This window comes from Trichomycterus rosablanca, chromosome 15 (assembly GCF_030014385.1).
Source record: "Trichomycterus rosablanca isolate fTriRos1 chromosome 15, fTriRos1.hap1, whole genome shotgun sequence".
In the NCBI taxonomy this organism is placed as follows: Eukaryota; Metazoa; Chordata; class Actinopteri; order Siluriformes; family Trichomycteridae; genus Trichomycterus; species Trichomycterus rosablanca.
The window spans coordinates 3,354,196-3,367,665 of NC_086002.1; the positions used below are offsets into that span (position 1 = coordinate 3,354,196).

General features: G+C 46.2%; 1 protein-coding gene across 2 annotated transcripts in view; it reads left to right on the plus strand.

The window, feature by feature from the left end:
• The first annotated feature begins 370 nt into the window (after positions 1–370).
• prkcba (protein kinase C, beta a) overlaps positions 371–13,470 on the plus strand; it is a 50,010-nt gene continuing 36,910 nt past the window's right edge. For both annotated transcript variants that reach the window (XM_063010564.1, XM_063010563.1), the window contains exons 1-2: positions 371–632; positions 5,431–5,462. In XM_063010564.1, coding sequence (XP_062866634.1) covers positions 472–632; positions 5,431–5,462 — 193 coding nt within the window. In that variant the 5' untranslated portion in view covers positions 371–471. The remainder of the gene's footprint in view (positions 633–5,430; positions 5,463–13,470) is intronic.

Genomic DNA, 13,470 nt, shown 5'->3' on the forward strand with positions numbered 1-13,470 from the left:
TAGCATCATAAAGTAGTGCGCTACGCCACCTGTAGGCTGCTGATCAGGTGTCATAACGCATACTCGCCTACTACACAGTGCGCATCCTCCCTCGGCTATTTACATACTCCTCAGTGCGTTAGTGTGCGGTTGGAGGTCGCAGTCGGCCGCCTAATGCGCTATTCGACCCGCTATCTGTAAGGACAGTGTGTGTAGTGTTGCGGTGCAGCTCATTTCGGCCCGGTTCGAACCCGAACTGTGGTTCAATGCAGCATTGTGCACGGCAGGGCTGAAGAAGGGGCGTGGCCCTCCCCCGTTTCTACCCAATCAGAAAGCAGGAGACGGATGGAGGGGGTGGAACCCTGACACCTGCCCCAACAGGGAAGCGAAGCCCGGGGTTGAGCGCTTGGCTGTGCGCGTCCGTCGACCGACAGAGTTGTGTTTCGGTACCGACAGAAATCGGATCCCCGTCGCGCCGGATTGCGTGTGGACATGGCCGACCCAGCGGCGGGGCTCCATGAGGGGGCCGCTCGGGGCTTCGCCCGGCAGGGAGCGCTCCGGCAGAAGAACGTGCACGAAGTGAAGGACCACAAGTTCATTGCGCGCTTCTTCAAGCAGCCGACCTTCTGCAGCCACTGCACCGACTTCATCTGGTGAGAACCCCCGCAGCCTGCGTCTGCGTCGTGCGTTCCCCGTCCGTCCGTGTGTGTGTGTGTGTGTGTGTGTGTGTGCGCGCGCTATGCGGTTTGCGTGTGTGTGTGCGCGCCTATATGCGTGCGTAAATGTTCGGCTTATATTTCGTATTCACCAGTATGTCAGACTGGTGGTGTCACAAGAGAATGAAAAACGCGTCCGTTAAATCATTTTACGCAAATGCTTCATCGTGGTCAGGGTTGCGGTGGGTCTGGTGATATTGGCCTATCCACCTGCGGCATGTTATTTGGGAGATGGAAGGAAATTACTCTGGAGGAAACACACACGAGATGGGATTGAGGATTGAACCCAGGTCCTTAGAACCCTTGTTGCTGTGCACCACTGTGCCACTGTATAAAATGGTAATACCTTACGTATACAGTCAATAAACTGTGTGTGTGTGTGTGTGTGTGTGTGTGTGTGTGTGTGTGTGTGTGTGTGTGTGTGTGTGTGTGTGTGTTGCATACACAGTATGCGTGCAGGTTTGTAGCTCATCATTATGAGAATTGGGGCAGCACAATGGCAAAAATGTAAAAGCAACTTACAGTTGTGGCAGTATACAAGGGCCCAAGTTACATCCTGGCAGAGGTGGGGCATGAACCAGCAGCCTTCTGATTACTAGTCCTGTACCTTAACCACTAGGCTACAGACAGTGACTGAATGTGAGGATTGAACCCAGGTCCTTAGAACCCTTGCTGCGCACTACTGTGCACCACTGTATAAAATGGTAATACCTTACGTACATAGTAAATAAAGTGTGTGTTGCATACACAGTAGGCGCTCAGGTTTGTAGCTCATCATTATGAGGATTGGGGCAGCACAATGGCACAGTGGGTGCTGGACATCTACAGGGGTCCTCGGACCTCGGTTCAATACTGGCTTCAATACTGGCTTGAATACTGAGGCTTGAACCGACAACCTTTCGATTACTAGTTAACCACCAGGCTGTAGCTGCCCTATATGGGAAAAACGCACAGAACTCCTCACAGACAGTAACTGGAGGTGAGTATCGAACCCAGGTCGTTAGAACCCTTGTTGCTGTGCACCACTGTGTAAAATGGTAATACATTACGTATACAGTAAATAAAGTGTGTGTGTTTGTGTTGCATACACAGTAGGCATGCAGGTTTGTATCTCATTATTATGAGGATTGGGCCAGCACAATGGCACAGTGGGTGCTGCACATCTACAGGGGTCCACGGACCTCGGTTCAGTACTGGCCGTGGTCGTTTTCATGTGCAAAAATGTAAATGTAAAAGCGAATTACAGTTGTGACAGTATACAAGGGCCCAAGAGTTGCAACCTGTCAGAGGTGGGGCATGAACTGGTAACCTTCTGATTACTAGTCCTGGACCTTAACCACTAGGCTACAGCTGCCCTATATGGGGAAAACACACAGAACTCCTCACAGACAGTAACTGGAGGTGAGGATTGAACCTAGGTCCTTAGAACCCTTGTTGCTGTGCACCACTGTGCCACTGTATAAAATGGTAATACATTACGTACATAGTAAATAAAGTGTGTGTGTGTGTTGCATACACAGTAGGCGTTTAGGTTTGTATCATCATTATGAGGATTGGGGCAGCACAATGGCACAGTGGGTGCTGCACATCTACAGGGGTCCTCGGACCTCGGTTCAATACTGGCCATTAAATGGAAAAGCAACTTACAGAATCAGAAATACTTTATTGATCCCAGAGGGAAACAGTTGTGACAGTATACAGTCAAAGCAATTGAGGGTTAAGGGCCTTGCTTAAGGGCCCAACAGTTGCAACTTGGCAGAGGTGAGGCTTGAACCGGCAACCATCTGATTACTAGTCCTGTCCTGCCCTATATGGAAAAAAACACACAGAACTCCTCACAGACAGTAACTGGAGGTGAGGATCGAACCTGGATCCCCAGAACCCTTGTTGCTGTGCACCACTGTGCCACTGTATAAAATATCTTACGTATACAGTAAATAAAGTGTGTGTGTGTGTGTGTGTGTGTGTTGCATACACAATGGGTATGCAGGTTTGTAGCTCATCATTATGAGGATTGGGGCAGCACAATGGCACAGTAGTTTTTTTCTCCAAGCCTGCAAAGACATGTCAGTAGGTGGATTGGCTACAGTGAGTGTGTAAATCAGGTGTCCGATTGGCACAGGACCCACTGTGACTCTGACCATGATGAGGAGATAAGTGAAATGAATAAGGAGGATTATGTGGACTCGTTCTATTAGTGGTATCAATGTGGGACAGTTTTGTATGCAAATTTGCCGACAGGAGAATGGAAATGTCTTGCAAATATAGTGAAACCACTGTGTGTGTGTGTGTGTGTGTGTGTGTGTGTGTGTGTGTGTGTGTGTGTGTGTGTGTGTGTGTGTGTGTGTGTGTGTGTGTGTGTGTGTGTGTGTGGGCAGGAGCCTGCTATGCAGTCAAATGCACAGGCTAGCACGAGTGTTTGCATATACGTACAGCTTTTCCAACTGTCACTGTGAGGACCAAAATGTCCTCATAATGAAGTAACAGGTGTCGCTACGATGGTCCCCATGAAGAAAGGATTGACGGGCGTTTAGATGGTGCGGCAGACGAATACGTTCGCCCGCTAGGAGGCTTAATAAATCTTAGCCGGGCCGCTATGTCGAGATTAGGTAGCGGACTAACAACATTCTAGGCGCATTCTAGCCATTTCTTGCGTGTCGTGCAAGCAGTCGCAGCCGCGAGTGCAGTTTGGAATGAGAAAAATCTTAAGACTCATATGTGCGGGCGGCGTGTTTGTGCTTGTATGCATGTGCAGATTTGCAGCATTTTTGCGAGGACCAAATGTCCCTATAATTTTGGAACAAAGGTTGTACGATCCTGGTCTCTGCTCACTGTCAGTCAGGAGTTTGGTATGTTTTCCACACAGCCGCACAGGTGTGTCTGATGTGGATTGGGACACAGCCCACAGAAGCTCATGAGCTACCAAATGCTGTTTATGCATAAATGTGCATAAATAAAAATAAAAAACAACAACAACACGAGATGCTGGATGCCGTTCCTGACACAACCCTCTTATTTCTATCTGGGCTTGGGACCAGCACTGAGAGTGCCGAGATTAGCCAATCACGTTTATTTAGATGCCGACCGGCTGATGGCGCAGCTGAGATTTGAACCCTGGATTCTCAGATCTCAGCTGTAGTGGGATAGCAGTGGGATTACTTAACCGCTGTACCACCCGAGCACCCTAGGTGTATGAAATTAATGATATTCAATTAATCAATGCTTCCCTTTTACTGGCAACAGTTTGGGGAACGCCTTTTTTATTCCAGCATGACTGTGCCCAAAGCGAGGTCCGTAAAGACATAATTTTACAGTTTGGTGTGGAGGAACTCAGGTGGCCAGCTCAAGGATCGCTAGCCAGGCCTTCCAGTCTAACATTAGTGCCAGGCCTCACAAATTCCCACAGACACACCAAAATATTGCAAAATAAGCCCATGGCTTCCAAATAAGGTGTCCAACAAGGTCATGGTGCAGTGTGGATGTACTTTAGGCCATATGGAGTGTGTGCAGAGGTCTGTAAATGTAAATATTGATGCCGTATAATATGGCAAGTAGTCTGAAAAACACCTCACCTCTGGGATCATCGTACACTGGAAAGGTCCAACCACAGCCTACCTTCAGCTTCTTAGCAAAGATAGTCAGATTTTTTAGTCTCCTGGTACTTCATGAAATCCAAGATGCCAGGGCCTTTGGAGAAACATCCTAGAACTTCAACCAGACCAAACAGGTTCTTCAAACCAACAGTGAAGCTCTGCCTTTAGGTCTTTATCAGACCACAGAAGCACTTTCATGATTGTTGTTTTTCTGACGCCTGGTGACTAATCATAGATGTTGAGATCTGGTGAGCTCATTGTTCCATTACTTGGTATAAAGCATTAAGCTTGTTAGAGATTGTTAGAGAATATTGCCAGCTAATCGTCCTCCTCACTGTGTTGGAGCTGCAGGGTGGAAAACACTGGCGTCTGTTTCCAACTAGGTTCCTCACAGCTGTGTGGCAGTATAAACTGGCATGTTTTTGGCCTCCGTTTCCCCTCATATTTGTACCTCAGTGGAACTCAAACATGTTTCAGCCTGTTTCAGTTACATTCTGTTCATGAGAATTTCTGCATGTTCATAACTGTGACACGTCTTTGAAACAATATACTGTACAAGGCCAAAAGTATGTGGGCACCTGTCCTAGTTATCGAGTTCAGGTGTTTCAGTCACACCCATTACTGACAGGTGGGTAAAATGAATGATATAATAAAAACAGTTTAGGGTACAGGAACCCCAGCATGATGGTTGCGAGCCAGGCATTCCAGTTTAACACCAGAGCCTGACTTTACAAGCAACTGAATGGGCACAAAGTCCCACAGACACACTCCAAAATGTGGAAAGCCCTCTAATACACCCCTTCCTATACACACACACAAACACTAAGAGACGGGGCAGCTATATATTAATGCCAGTGCTATTTTGAAGTGGCCACACAGTACTGAAGGGTACAGAAGTATTTAAACACCACATGTCAATAACATTAGTACTTAATAAACAATCATTGGCTTTTTGCAGCACTGTGGTTCATTGTGCCTGATCTTACAAATACTCATTTCACAAAATGGGCACAAATTCCTACACAGACATCAGCTTACAGTCAGGTGTCCACATACTTTTGGCCATAAAGTGTATCTGAGTGTTTATGTGACAGTTTAATTCTGTGCTTAAATCTCACAGCAGGTTTTGTTTTCTTTTGCAGGGGTTTTGGCAAGCAGGGCTTCCAGTGCCAAGGTAAGACAACGAAGGACTGAATGACTGTCAAGTGTGTGGGTGTGTGAGTGGGTGTGTGAGTGGGTGTGTGAGTGGGTAAGATGGTGCCTGACTGTTCAACTCAGGTCTAGTTCTGCAGTGTGTGCCGTGCCTGTCTTTATTTCGAGTGTGTGTGTGAGTGTGAGTGGGTATTATGGTGCCCAACTGTTTAATTCAGGTCTAGTTCTGCTGTGTGTGTGTGTGTGTGTGTGTGTGTGTGTGTGTGGGTATGATGGTGCCCGACTGTTCGATTCAGGTCTAGTTCTGCAGTGTGTTTCGTGCCCATCTTTATTCTGTGTGTGTGAGTGTGTGTGAGTTGGTATGATGGTGCCCAACTGTTTGACTTTAGGTCTGTAGGTCTGCAGTGTATTGTGCCCGTCTTTATTTCATGTGTGTGTGTGAGTGGGTATGATGGTGCCCGGCTGTTCAACTCAGGTCTAGTTATGCAGTGTGTACAGAGCCCGTCTTTATTCCGTGTGTGTGTGTATGATTGTCTCAGTTCTGCAGTGTGCGTCGTGCCCAACTTTGTTTTGAGGGTGTAAGTATGAGTGGGTATGATGGTGTCCGACTCAGGTTTAGTTCATTTCGAGTGTGTGTGTGTGTGTGTGTGTGAGTGGGTATAATGATGCCCGACTCAGGTCTAGTTCTGCAGTGTGTGTCATGCCCGACTGAATTTCGTGTGTGTGTAAGAGGGTAGGATTGTGCCTGACTGTTCGTGTGTGTGTGTGTGTGTGAGTGGGTATGATGGTGCCCAACTGTTCGACTCAGGTCTAGGTCTACAGTTTGTACCGAGCCAGTCTTTATTTCGTGTGTGTGTGTGTGTGCGTGCGTGCGTGCGTGCATGCGTGCGTGCGAGTGGGTATGATGGTACCCGACTCAGGTCTAGTTCTGCAGTGTGTGTCATACCCGTCTGTATTCCGTGTGTGTGTGTGTGTGTGTGTACTTGTAAAAGCGAAACATGAATCAGATGGAGCCGTCGTATCAGGGCAGATGTGGGTGGGTGGGAGGAGAGAAGCAGAAAAAAATCTCTGGTTATAAAAGCATGATTTACGCCGCCGTGGTTTTTCTGAACCAGACTGGACGATTAATGTCGTCTGATAAGATGAAAGTATTTCTGGGTAGAAAGTGGACTGACCAGACGAGCTGCTACTGGCTCTGAAATGCTGGGTTGGTTTAGATCTGATCCTCTAATGTACATGATATGACCACAGGTATTTGGACGCCCTTCATAAATGTTATGATTAGTGTCATTTAACAAGCGACAACAGTTTGAGGAAGGACCTTTCATGTTCCAGCGAGGGTTAGAAGACACAGTTTGTTAAAAGCTGTTAAAGGGGGCAGCTACATATTAAAGCCCAGTTCTTGTCCAGCTTCATCATGAGCCCTCATGAGAAGTGTGGCCGGCCACTTTCGGGAAGATTCATCATTGGTCTTATTGCACCTTGTGGAAGGTCCTGAGTCCAGACGGATCTATTTTAATGACGATCCTTCTCATGTTGTCCAGAATTTATTCTGATATTAGATGATTGATAAACTATAGGTGAGCAAATACTTTTTCACACAGGGCTGGTTGATGCCGGATCCCCAAAATGATCCTTTAATAAACAGTGTTTTAAGTTTACTCGGTGTGCCAAAAGCTTAACCTTTACATTTAAAAACACTTAAGCGTGACATGTATGCAAAGGTGTATGTGAGTCTGTGTGTGAGTGTTTGTGTGAGTGTTTGTGTGAGTGTTTGTGTGAGTCTGTGTGTGAGTCTGTGTGTGAGTCTGTGTGTGAGTGTTTGTGTGAGTCTGTGTGTGAGTGTTTGTGTGAGTCTGTGTGTGAGTCTGTGTGTGAGTCTGTGTGTGAGTCTGTGTGTGAGTCTGTGTGTGAGTGTTTGTGTGAGTCTGTGTGTGAGTCTGTGTGTGAGTGTTTGTGTGTGAGTCTGTGTGTGAGTGTTTGTGTGAGTCTGTGTGTGAGTCTGTGTGTGAGTGTTTGTGTGAGTCTGTGTGTGAGTCTGTGTGAGTGTTTGTGTGAGTCTGTGTGTGAGTCTGTGTGTGAGTCTGTGTGGGAGTCTGTGTGGGAGTCTGTGTGGGAGTCTGTGTGGGAGTCTGTGTGGGAGTCTGTGTGGGAGTCTGTGTGTAAGTGGGTATGATGGTGCCCGACTGTTCGACTCAGGTCTAGTTCTGCAGTGTGTATTGTGCTCGTCTTTATTCCATGTGTGTGTGAGTGTGTGTGTGAGTGTGTGTGTGAGTCTGTGTGTGAGTCTGTGTGTGTGTGAGTGTGTGTGAGTGTGTGTGAGTGTTTGTGTGAGTCTGTGTGTGAGTGTTTGTGTGAGTCTGTGTGTGAGTCTGTGTGTGAGTCTGTGTGTGAGTCTGTGTGTGAGTGTTTGTGTGAGTCTGTGTGTGAGTCTGTGTGTGAGTCTGTGTGGGAGTCTGTGTGGGAGTCTGTGTGGGAGTGTTTGTGGGAGTCTGTGTGTAAGTGGGTATGATGGTGCCCGGCTGTTCGACTCAGGTCTAGTTCTGCAGTGTGTATTGTGCTCGTCTTTATTCCATGTGTGTGTGAGTGTGTGTGTGAGTCTGTGTGTGAGTCTGTGTGTGAGTCTGTGTGTGTGTGTGAGTGTGTGTGAGTGTGTGTGAGTGTGTGTGAGTGTGTGTGAGTGTGTGAGTCTGTGTGAGTGGGTATGATGGTGCCCGACTGTTCAACTGAGGTCTAGTTCTGCAGTGTGTTGTGCCCGTCTTTATTCCGTGTGTGTGGGTATCATGGTGCCTGACTGTTTAACAGGTTTAATTCTGTAGTGTGTGTGTGTGTGTAAAAGTGGTTATGATGGGACCTGACTGTTCAACTATGGTCTTGTTCTGTGTGTCGTGCCCGTCTTTATTTCATGTGTGTGTGTGTGTGTGTGTGTGTGTTTGAGTGGGTTGTGTGAGTGGGTATGATGGTGCCCGACTGTTCGACTGAGGTGCAGTGTGTATTGTGCCTGTTGTTATTCCGTGTGTGTGGCTGTGTGTGAGTGGGTATGATGGTGCCCAACTGTTCGACTCGGGTCTAGTTCTGCAGTGTGTGTCGTGCCCGTCTTTATTCCGTGTGTGGGTGTGTGTGTGGGTATCATGGTGCCCGACTGTTTGACAAGTTTAATTCTGGACTGCCCATCTTGATTTCAAGTGTGTGTGTGTGTGTGTGTGTGTGTGTGTGTGTGTGTGTGTGTGTGTGAGTGGCTATGATGGTGCCCCACTGTTCGACTCAGGTCTAGTTCTGCAGAGTGTGTCGTGCCCATCTTTATTTTGTGTGTGTGTGTGAGTGGGTATGATGGTGCCCGACTGTGATTGATTAGGGGGCAAATACTTCTTCACATAGGGCTGGTTGATGCCAGATCCCTAAAATGATCCTTTAATTAACGGTGTTTCCTGTTTACTCGGTTTGTTTTTGGCTGCTGTTACATTTAAAAACACTTAAGCGTGACATTTATGCTGAGGCGTGTCCACATACTTTTGACTGTATAGCGGAGTACAGATGAGGGTAAAAAACAGGTCGGACGAAGATGAAATCCCAGATCTGTCTCATGCCTGGTAGGAACGTGTTCGGCTGCACTGGTTTGCAAGTCTGAACAGGAGAAAAATCTGAGCGTGTTAGAGAGACGAATGAGGAAGCAGACGAGCTGCTGAAAGTGCTGCTGCAGAGCTTTTAAATATCTACAGCTCAGTGGTGCCAAAAGTCTAAGTGCACTACACAAAAGTTTCCTCATAGCGTCATTTATTTAGGGATTAATCGAGCATTTGGAACTCGGTAGCGGTAAAATCTTGGCTTAGAAATACTGTAGAAGGGGGGGATTCTGCAGTCGCTGGCAACGTCGTCAACCTACAGGCCCAGCCCCCAGAAATGGCAGGAAAATTGGGACAATATGTAAAATGCAGATAAAATTGAAATAATTTAAACAAAGACAAGATATTAAATGTTTTACCTCTGACTTGTTTCGAGTTGTTTTTTTAAAATACACCTTCATTCTTAAATCGAAGCCTCTATAAAAAGTTGAGACAAGACCAGAATCTTTATGAACATAAGTGTTTAGAGATTGCAGAGAAGAACCAACCAGTTTAATATCGATGCTTAATTCAATACCAACAACTAATTGCAGGGATTTTTTGCAGGTGTTTCACCCTCTACAGTGCATGATATTATCAAAAGATTCATTTACATTTTCAGCAGACGCTTTTATCCAAAGTGACTTACAATTATGACTGAATACAGTTTGAGCAATTGAGGGTTAAGGACCTTGCTCAGGGGCCCAACAGTGGTGGTGGTGAGGCTTGAACCGGCAACCTTCTGATTACTAGTATAGTATCTTACCCACTGAGCTACCATTGCCCATTCAGCGAATCCTGCTTCAAACACCTCCCCGACCCCGCTTCATTTATTTATTTATTAGGATTATTTATTAGGACAGGACATCAAACACAGTCATGGACAATTTAGTGTCTCCAATTCACCTCACTTGCACGTTTTTTGACTGTGGGAGGAAACCGGAGCACCCGGAGGAAACCCACACAGACACGGGGAGAACATGCAAACTCTACACAGAAAGGACCCAGACCGCCCCACCTGGGAATCGAACCCAGGACCATCTTGCTGCGACAGTGCTACACACTGAGCCACCGTCATTGCAGTCCATGTTTAAATTGATCCCAGAGGTGTTTACTGGGGTTGAGGTCTGGGCTCTTGGGAACCAAGGAAAGTGCTTTTACCTAAATTGCTGCCACAGAGTTGGAAGGAAATTGATTGTATGTTGTTTTTTTACCCCTGTTAGCAACAGTAGAGGTGAAATATGAGCGGAGAGTTGGATACGACTAGATCGGGGGAACTGGCCGCACCGGTTTCTGAAAAACTGCATGAGTGAATAATCCAACAGTTTAAACCTAATTCCACTTTTACAGTTCATAACCCATTACAGAATATTGGTAACAGGAGTATACACCGATACCACCTCCTTGTTTCTACACTCACTGTCCATTTTATCAGCTCCACTTACCATATAGAAGCACTTTGTAGTTCTACAATTACTGACTGTAGTCCATCTGTTTCTCTACGTGCTTTTTTAACCTGCTTTCACCCTCTTCTTCAATGGTCAGGACCACCACAGGACCACCACAGAGCAGGTATTATTTAGGTGCTGGATCATTCCCAGCACTGCAGTGACACTGACATGGTGCTGGTGTGTTAGTGTGTGTTGTGCTGGTATGAGTGGATCAGACACAGCAGCGCTGCTGGAGTTTTTAAATACCGTGTCCACTCACCGTCCACTCTGTTAGACACTCCTACCTAGTTGGTCCACCTTGCAGATGTAAAGTCAGAGACGATCGCTCATCTATTGCTGCTGTTTGAGTCGGTCATCTTCTAGACCTTCATCAGTGGTCACAGGACGCTGTCGGCTGGATATTTGTGGTTGGTGGACTATTCTCAGTCCAGCAGTGACAGTGAGGTGTTTAAATCCACTCATACCAGCACAACACACAAGTATCTCACCATTTCAAAAACAAATAGTATTAAAATAGATCGACCTGTGTGTGATCTTTACAGCTAGAATAACAACCCTTACTACAACTGCATGAATGAATAGTCCCACAGTCCATAATAGTATTGAAAAAATCTAAAGACCTAAGACAAAAAAAACAGTGTTAACATATCAGTAAACGTCCCTTTCTCAGACTGTGCTTCTGTCCATGAGAAACGTCCCTGCTTAGATTAGCAGGACATCAGCAAGCCACATTCTGCACGTCACAACACCGTGGCATTGTAGTAAAAGAGTGCAGGTGCTAGACTGACCTGCTTAAATTTTGCCAAAGTTATGGGCCAAAATACTGATGTCCACTTATTTTTGACTCACGGTGAATATAAGATGTCGCCCTTGATGGACGGGCGGATGAAAAGACGGACAGATGAAAGGACACCAGGAGTCCAGAATGTGTTTTACATAAACGGCTTGATTGAAGATTCATGGCGTTGTGTTGCAGAAATCACTACGACGCAGTGTGTGTGTGTGTGTGTGTGTGTGTGTGTGTGTGTGTGTGTGTGCGCGAGACTGGATGTTGTCATTTTGAAGAGTGGGTGGTTCTTCCCAGTTTAACCCTTGGGCCTTGTTGCTAGGCAACAGCTGACAGATCGCCGTGGAAATCTCTCGGAGTGGATTTTCGGGGAGAAGAAAGTGCGAAAGTGTTCGGCCGCCGACGCAGACGAGACGGAAGCGACCGTGCGCTTACACGGACTGGTCAAGGTTCCGGTGCGGGAGCACATTGACATCTGTGCGTGTGTCTGTGACGTGTGTGAGAGACGCTGGAGGTGATGCATGTTTTGTAAGCGCCGTGACTCACTATTCTGGATGTGTGTGTGTGTGTGTGCAGTGCCCAAGTTTATAGCTACCACCCACGCTCCTGCGCGGCGTTATTCCTGCAAGGTCTTCAGCTGAAATCTGGAATGTGTGCACATATACGTGCTCGAGCCTGCACGAGTTCTTCCTACGAGGCCGAAAAATCATGTTCCTTCAACTTTGTGGCAACAGTTTGGGGAAAACCCTTCCTGTTCCAGCATGACTGAGCTTCTGTGCACAAAGGCAGCTCCATAAAGACTTGGGTCGGCCGTTTATCTATTTATTTAGTTATTTATTTAGTTTTGAAGGAACTCCAGTGGCAAGGATTGGTCAGTGTTTGCCACTTTCTGAAAAGCTGCATGAGTAAATAGTCCAACAGATTAAGTACAACAGTTCTGCACACACACAGTGCTAAAGAATGAAGGGTTTTTACCATCTACAGTCCATAATATTATTGAAAATCCAGAGGCATATTGGGACAGAAGTATGCCTACTGAAGTATTACTCCCTGTAAGGTTTGATTGAAAGGTGCAATCTAAATTCACACTGCACACTCATCCCTTTTGGTGTGTATGTGTTTGTGTGTGTGTGTGTGTGTGTGTGTGTGTGTGTGTGTGTGTGTGTGTGTGTGTTTAGGTGTGTGTAGGTGTGTGTAGGTGTGTGTAGGTGTTTGTGTGTGTGTGTGTGTGTGTGTGTGTGTAGGTATTTGTGTGTGTGTGTGTGTGTGTATGTCTTTAGGTGTGTATAGGTGTTTAGGTGTGTGTGTTTGTTAATAGGTATTTAGGTGTGTGCGTGTAGGTGTGTGTGTGTAGGTGTGTATAGGTGTGTGTGTTTAGGTGTGTGTAGGTGTTTGTGTGTGTGTGTTGGTATTTAGGTGTGTGTGTGTGTATGTCTTTAGGTGTGTATAGGTGTTTAGGTGTGTGTGTTTGTTAGTAGGTATTTAGGTGTGTGTAGGTGTGTGTGTGTAGGTGTGTATGTCTAGGTGTGTATAGGTGTGTGTGTTTAGGTGTGTGTAGGTCATTAGAGGTGTATGTGTAGGTGTTTGTGTGTTTAGGTGTGTGTAAGTGTTTAGGTGTGTGTAAGTGTTTAGGTGTGTGTAAGTTTAGCTGTGTGTTTAGGTGTGTGTGTTTGTGTGTGTGTGTGTGTGTAGGTATTTAGGTGTGTGTAGGTTTTTGTTTGTGTTTAGGTGTGTGTAGATATTTAGGTGTGTGTTTAGGTGTGTGTGTGTTTAGGTGTGTGTAGATGTTTAGGTGTGTGTAGGTGTTTGTGTGTAGGTGATTGTGTGTTGTAGATGTGTAGGTGTTTGTGTGTGTGTAGGTGAGTGTAGATTTTTGTGTATTTAGGAGTGTGTAGGTGTTTAGGTGTGTGTAGGTGTTTGTGTGTGTAGGTGTGTTTGTGTGTGTTGGTGTGTGCGTGTGTGTGTTGAGGTGTGTGTAGGTGTGTGTGTGTTTAGGTGTGTGTTTGTGTGTGTAGGTGTTTAGGTTTGTGTGTAGGTGTTTAGGTGTGTGTAGGTGTTTAGGTGTGTTTGTGTGTGTGTTTAGGTGTTTGTGTGTTTGTAGGTATGTGTGTGTTTGTGGGTATGTATGTGTGTAGGTATGTGTGTGTTTATGTGTGTGTGTGTGTAAGTGTTTAGGTGTGTGTGTGTGTT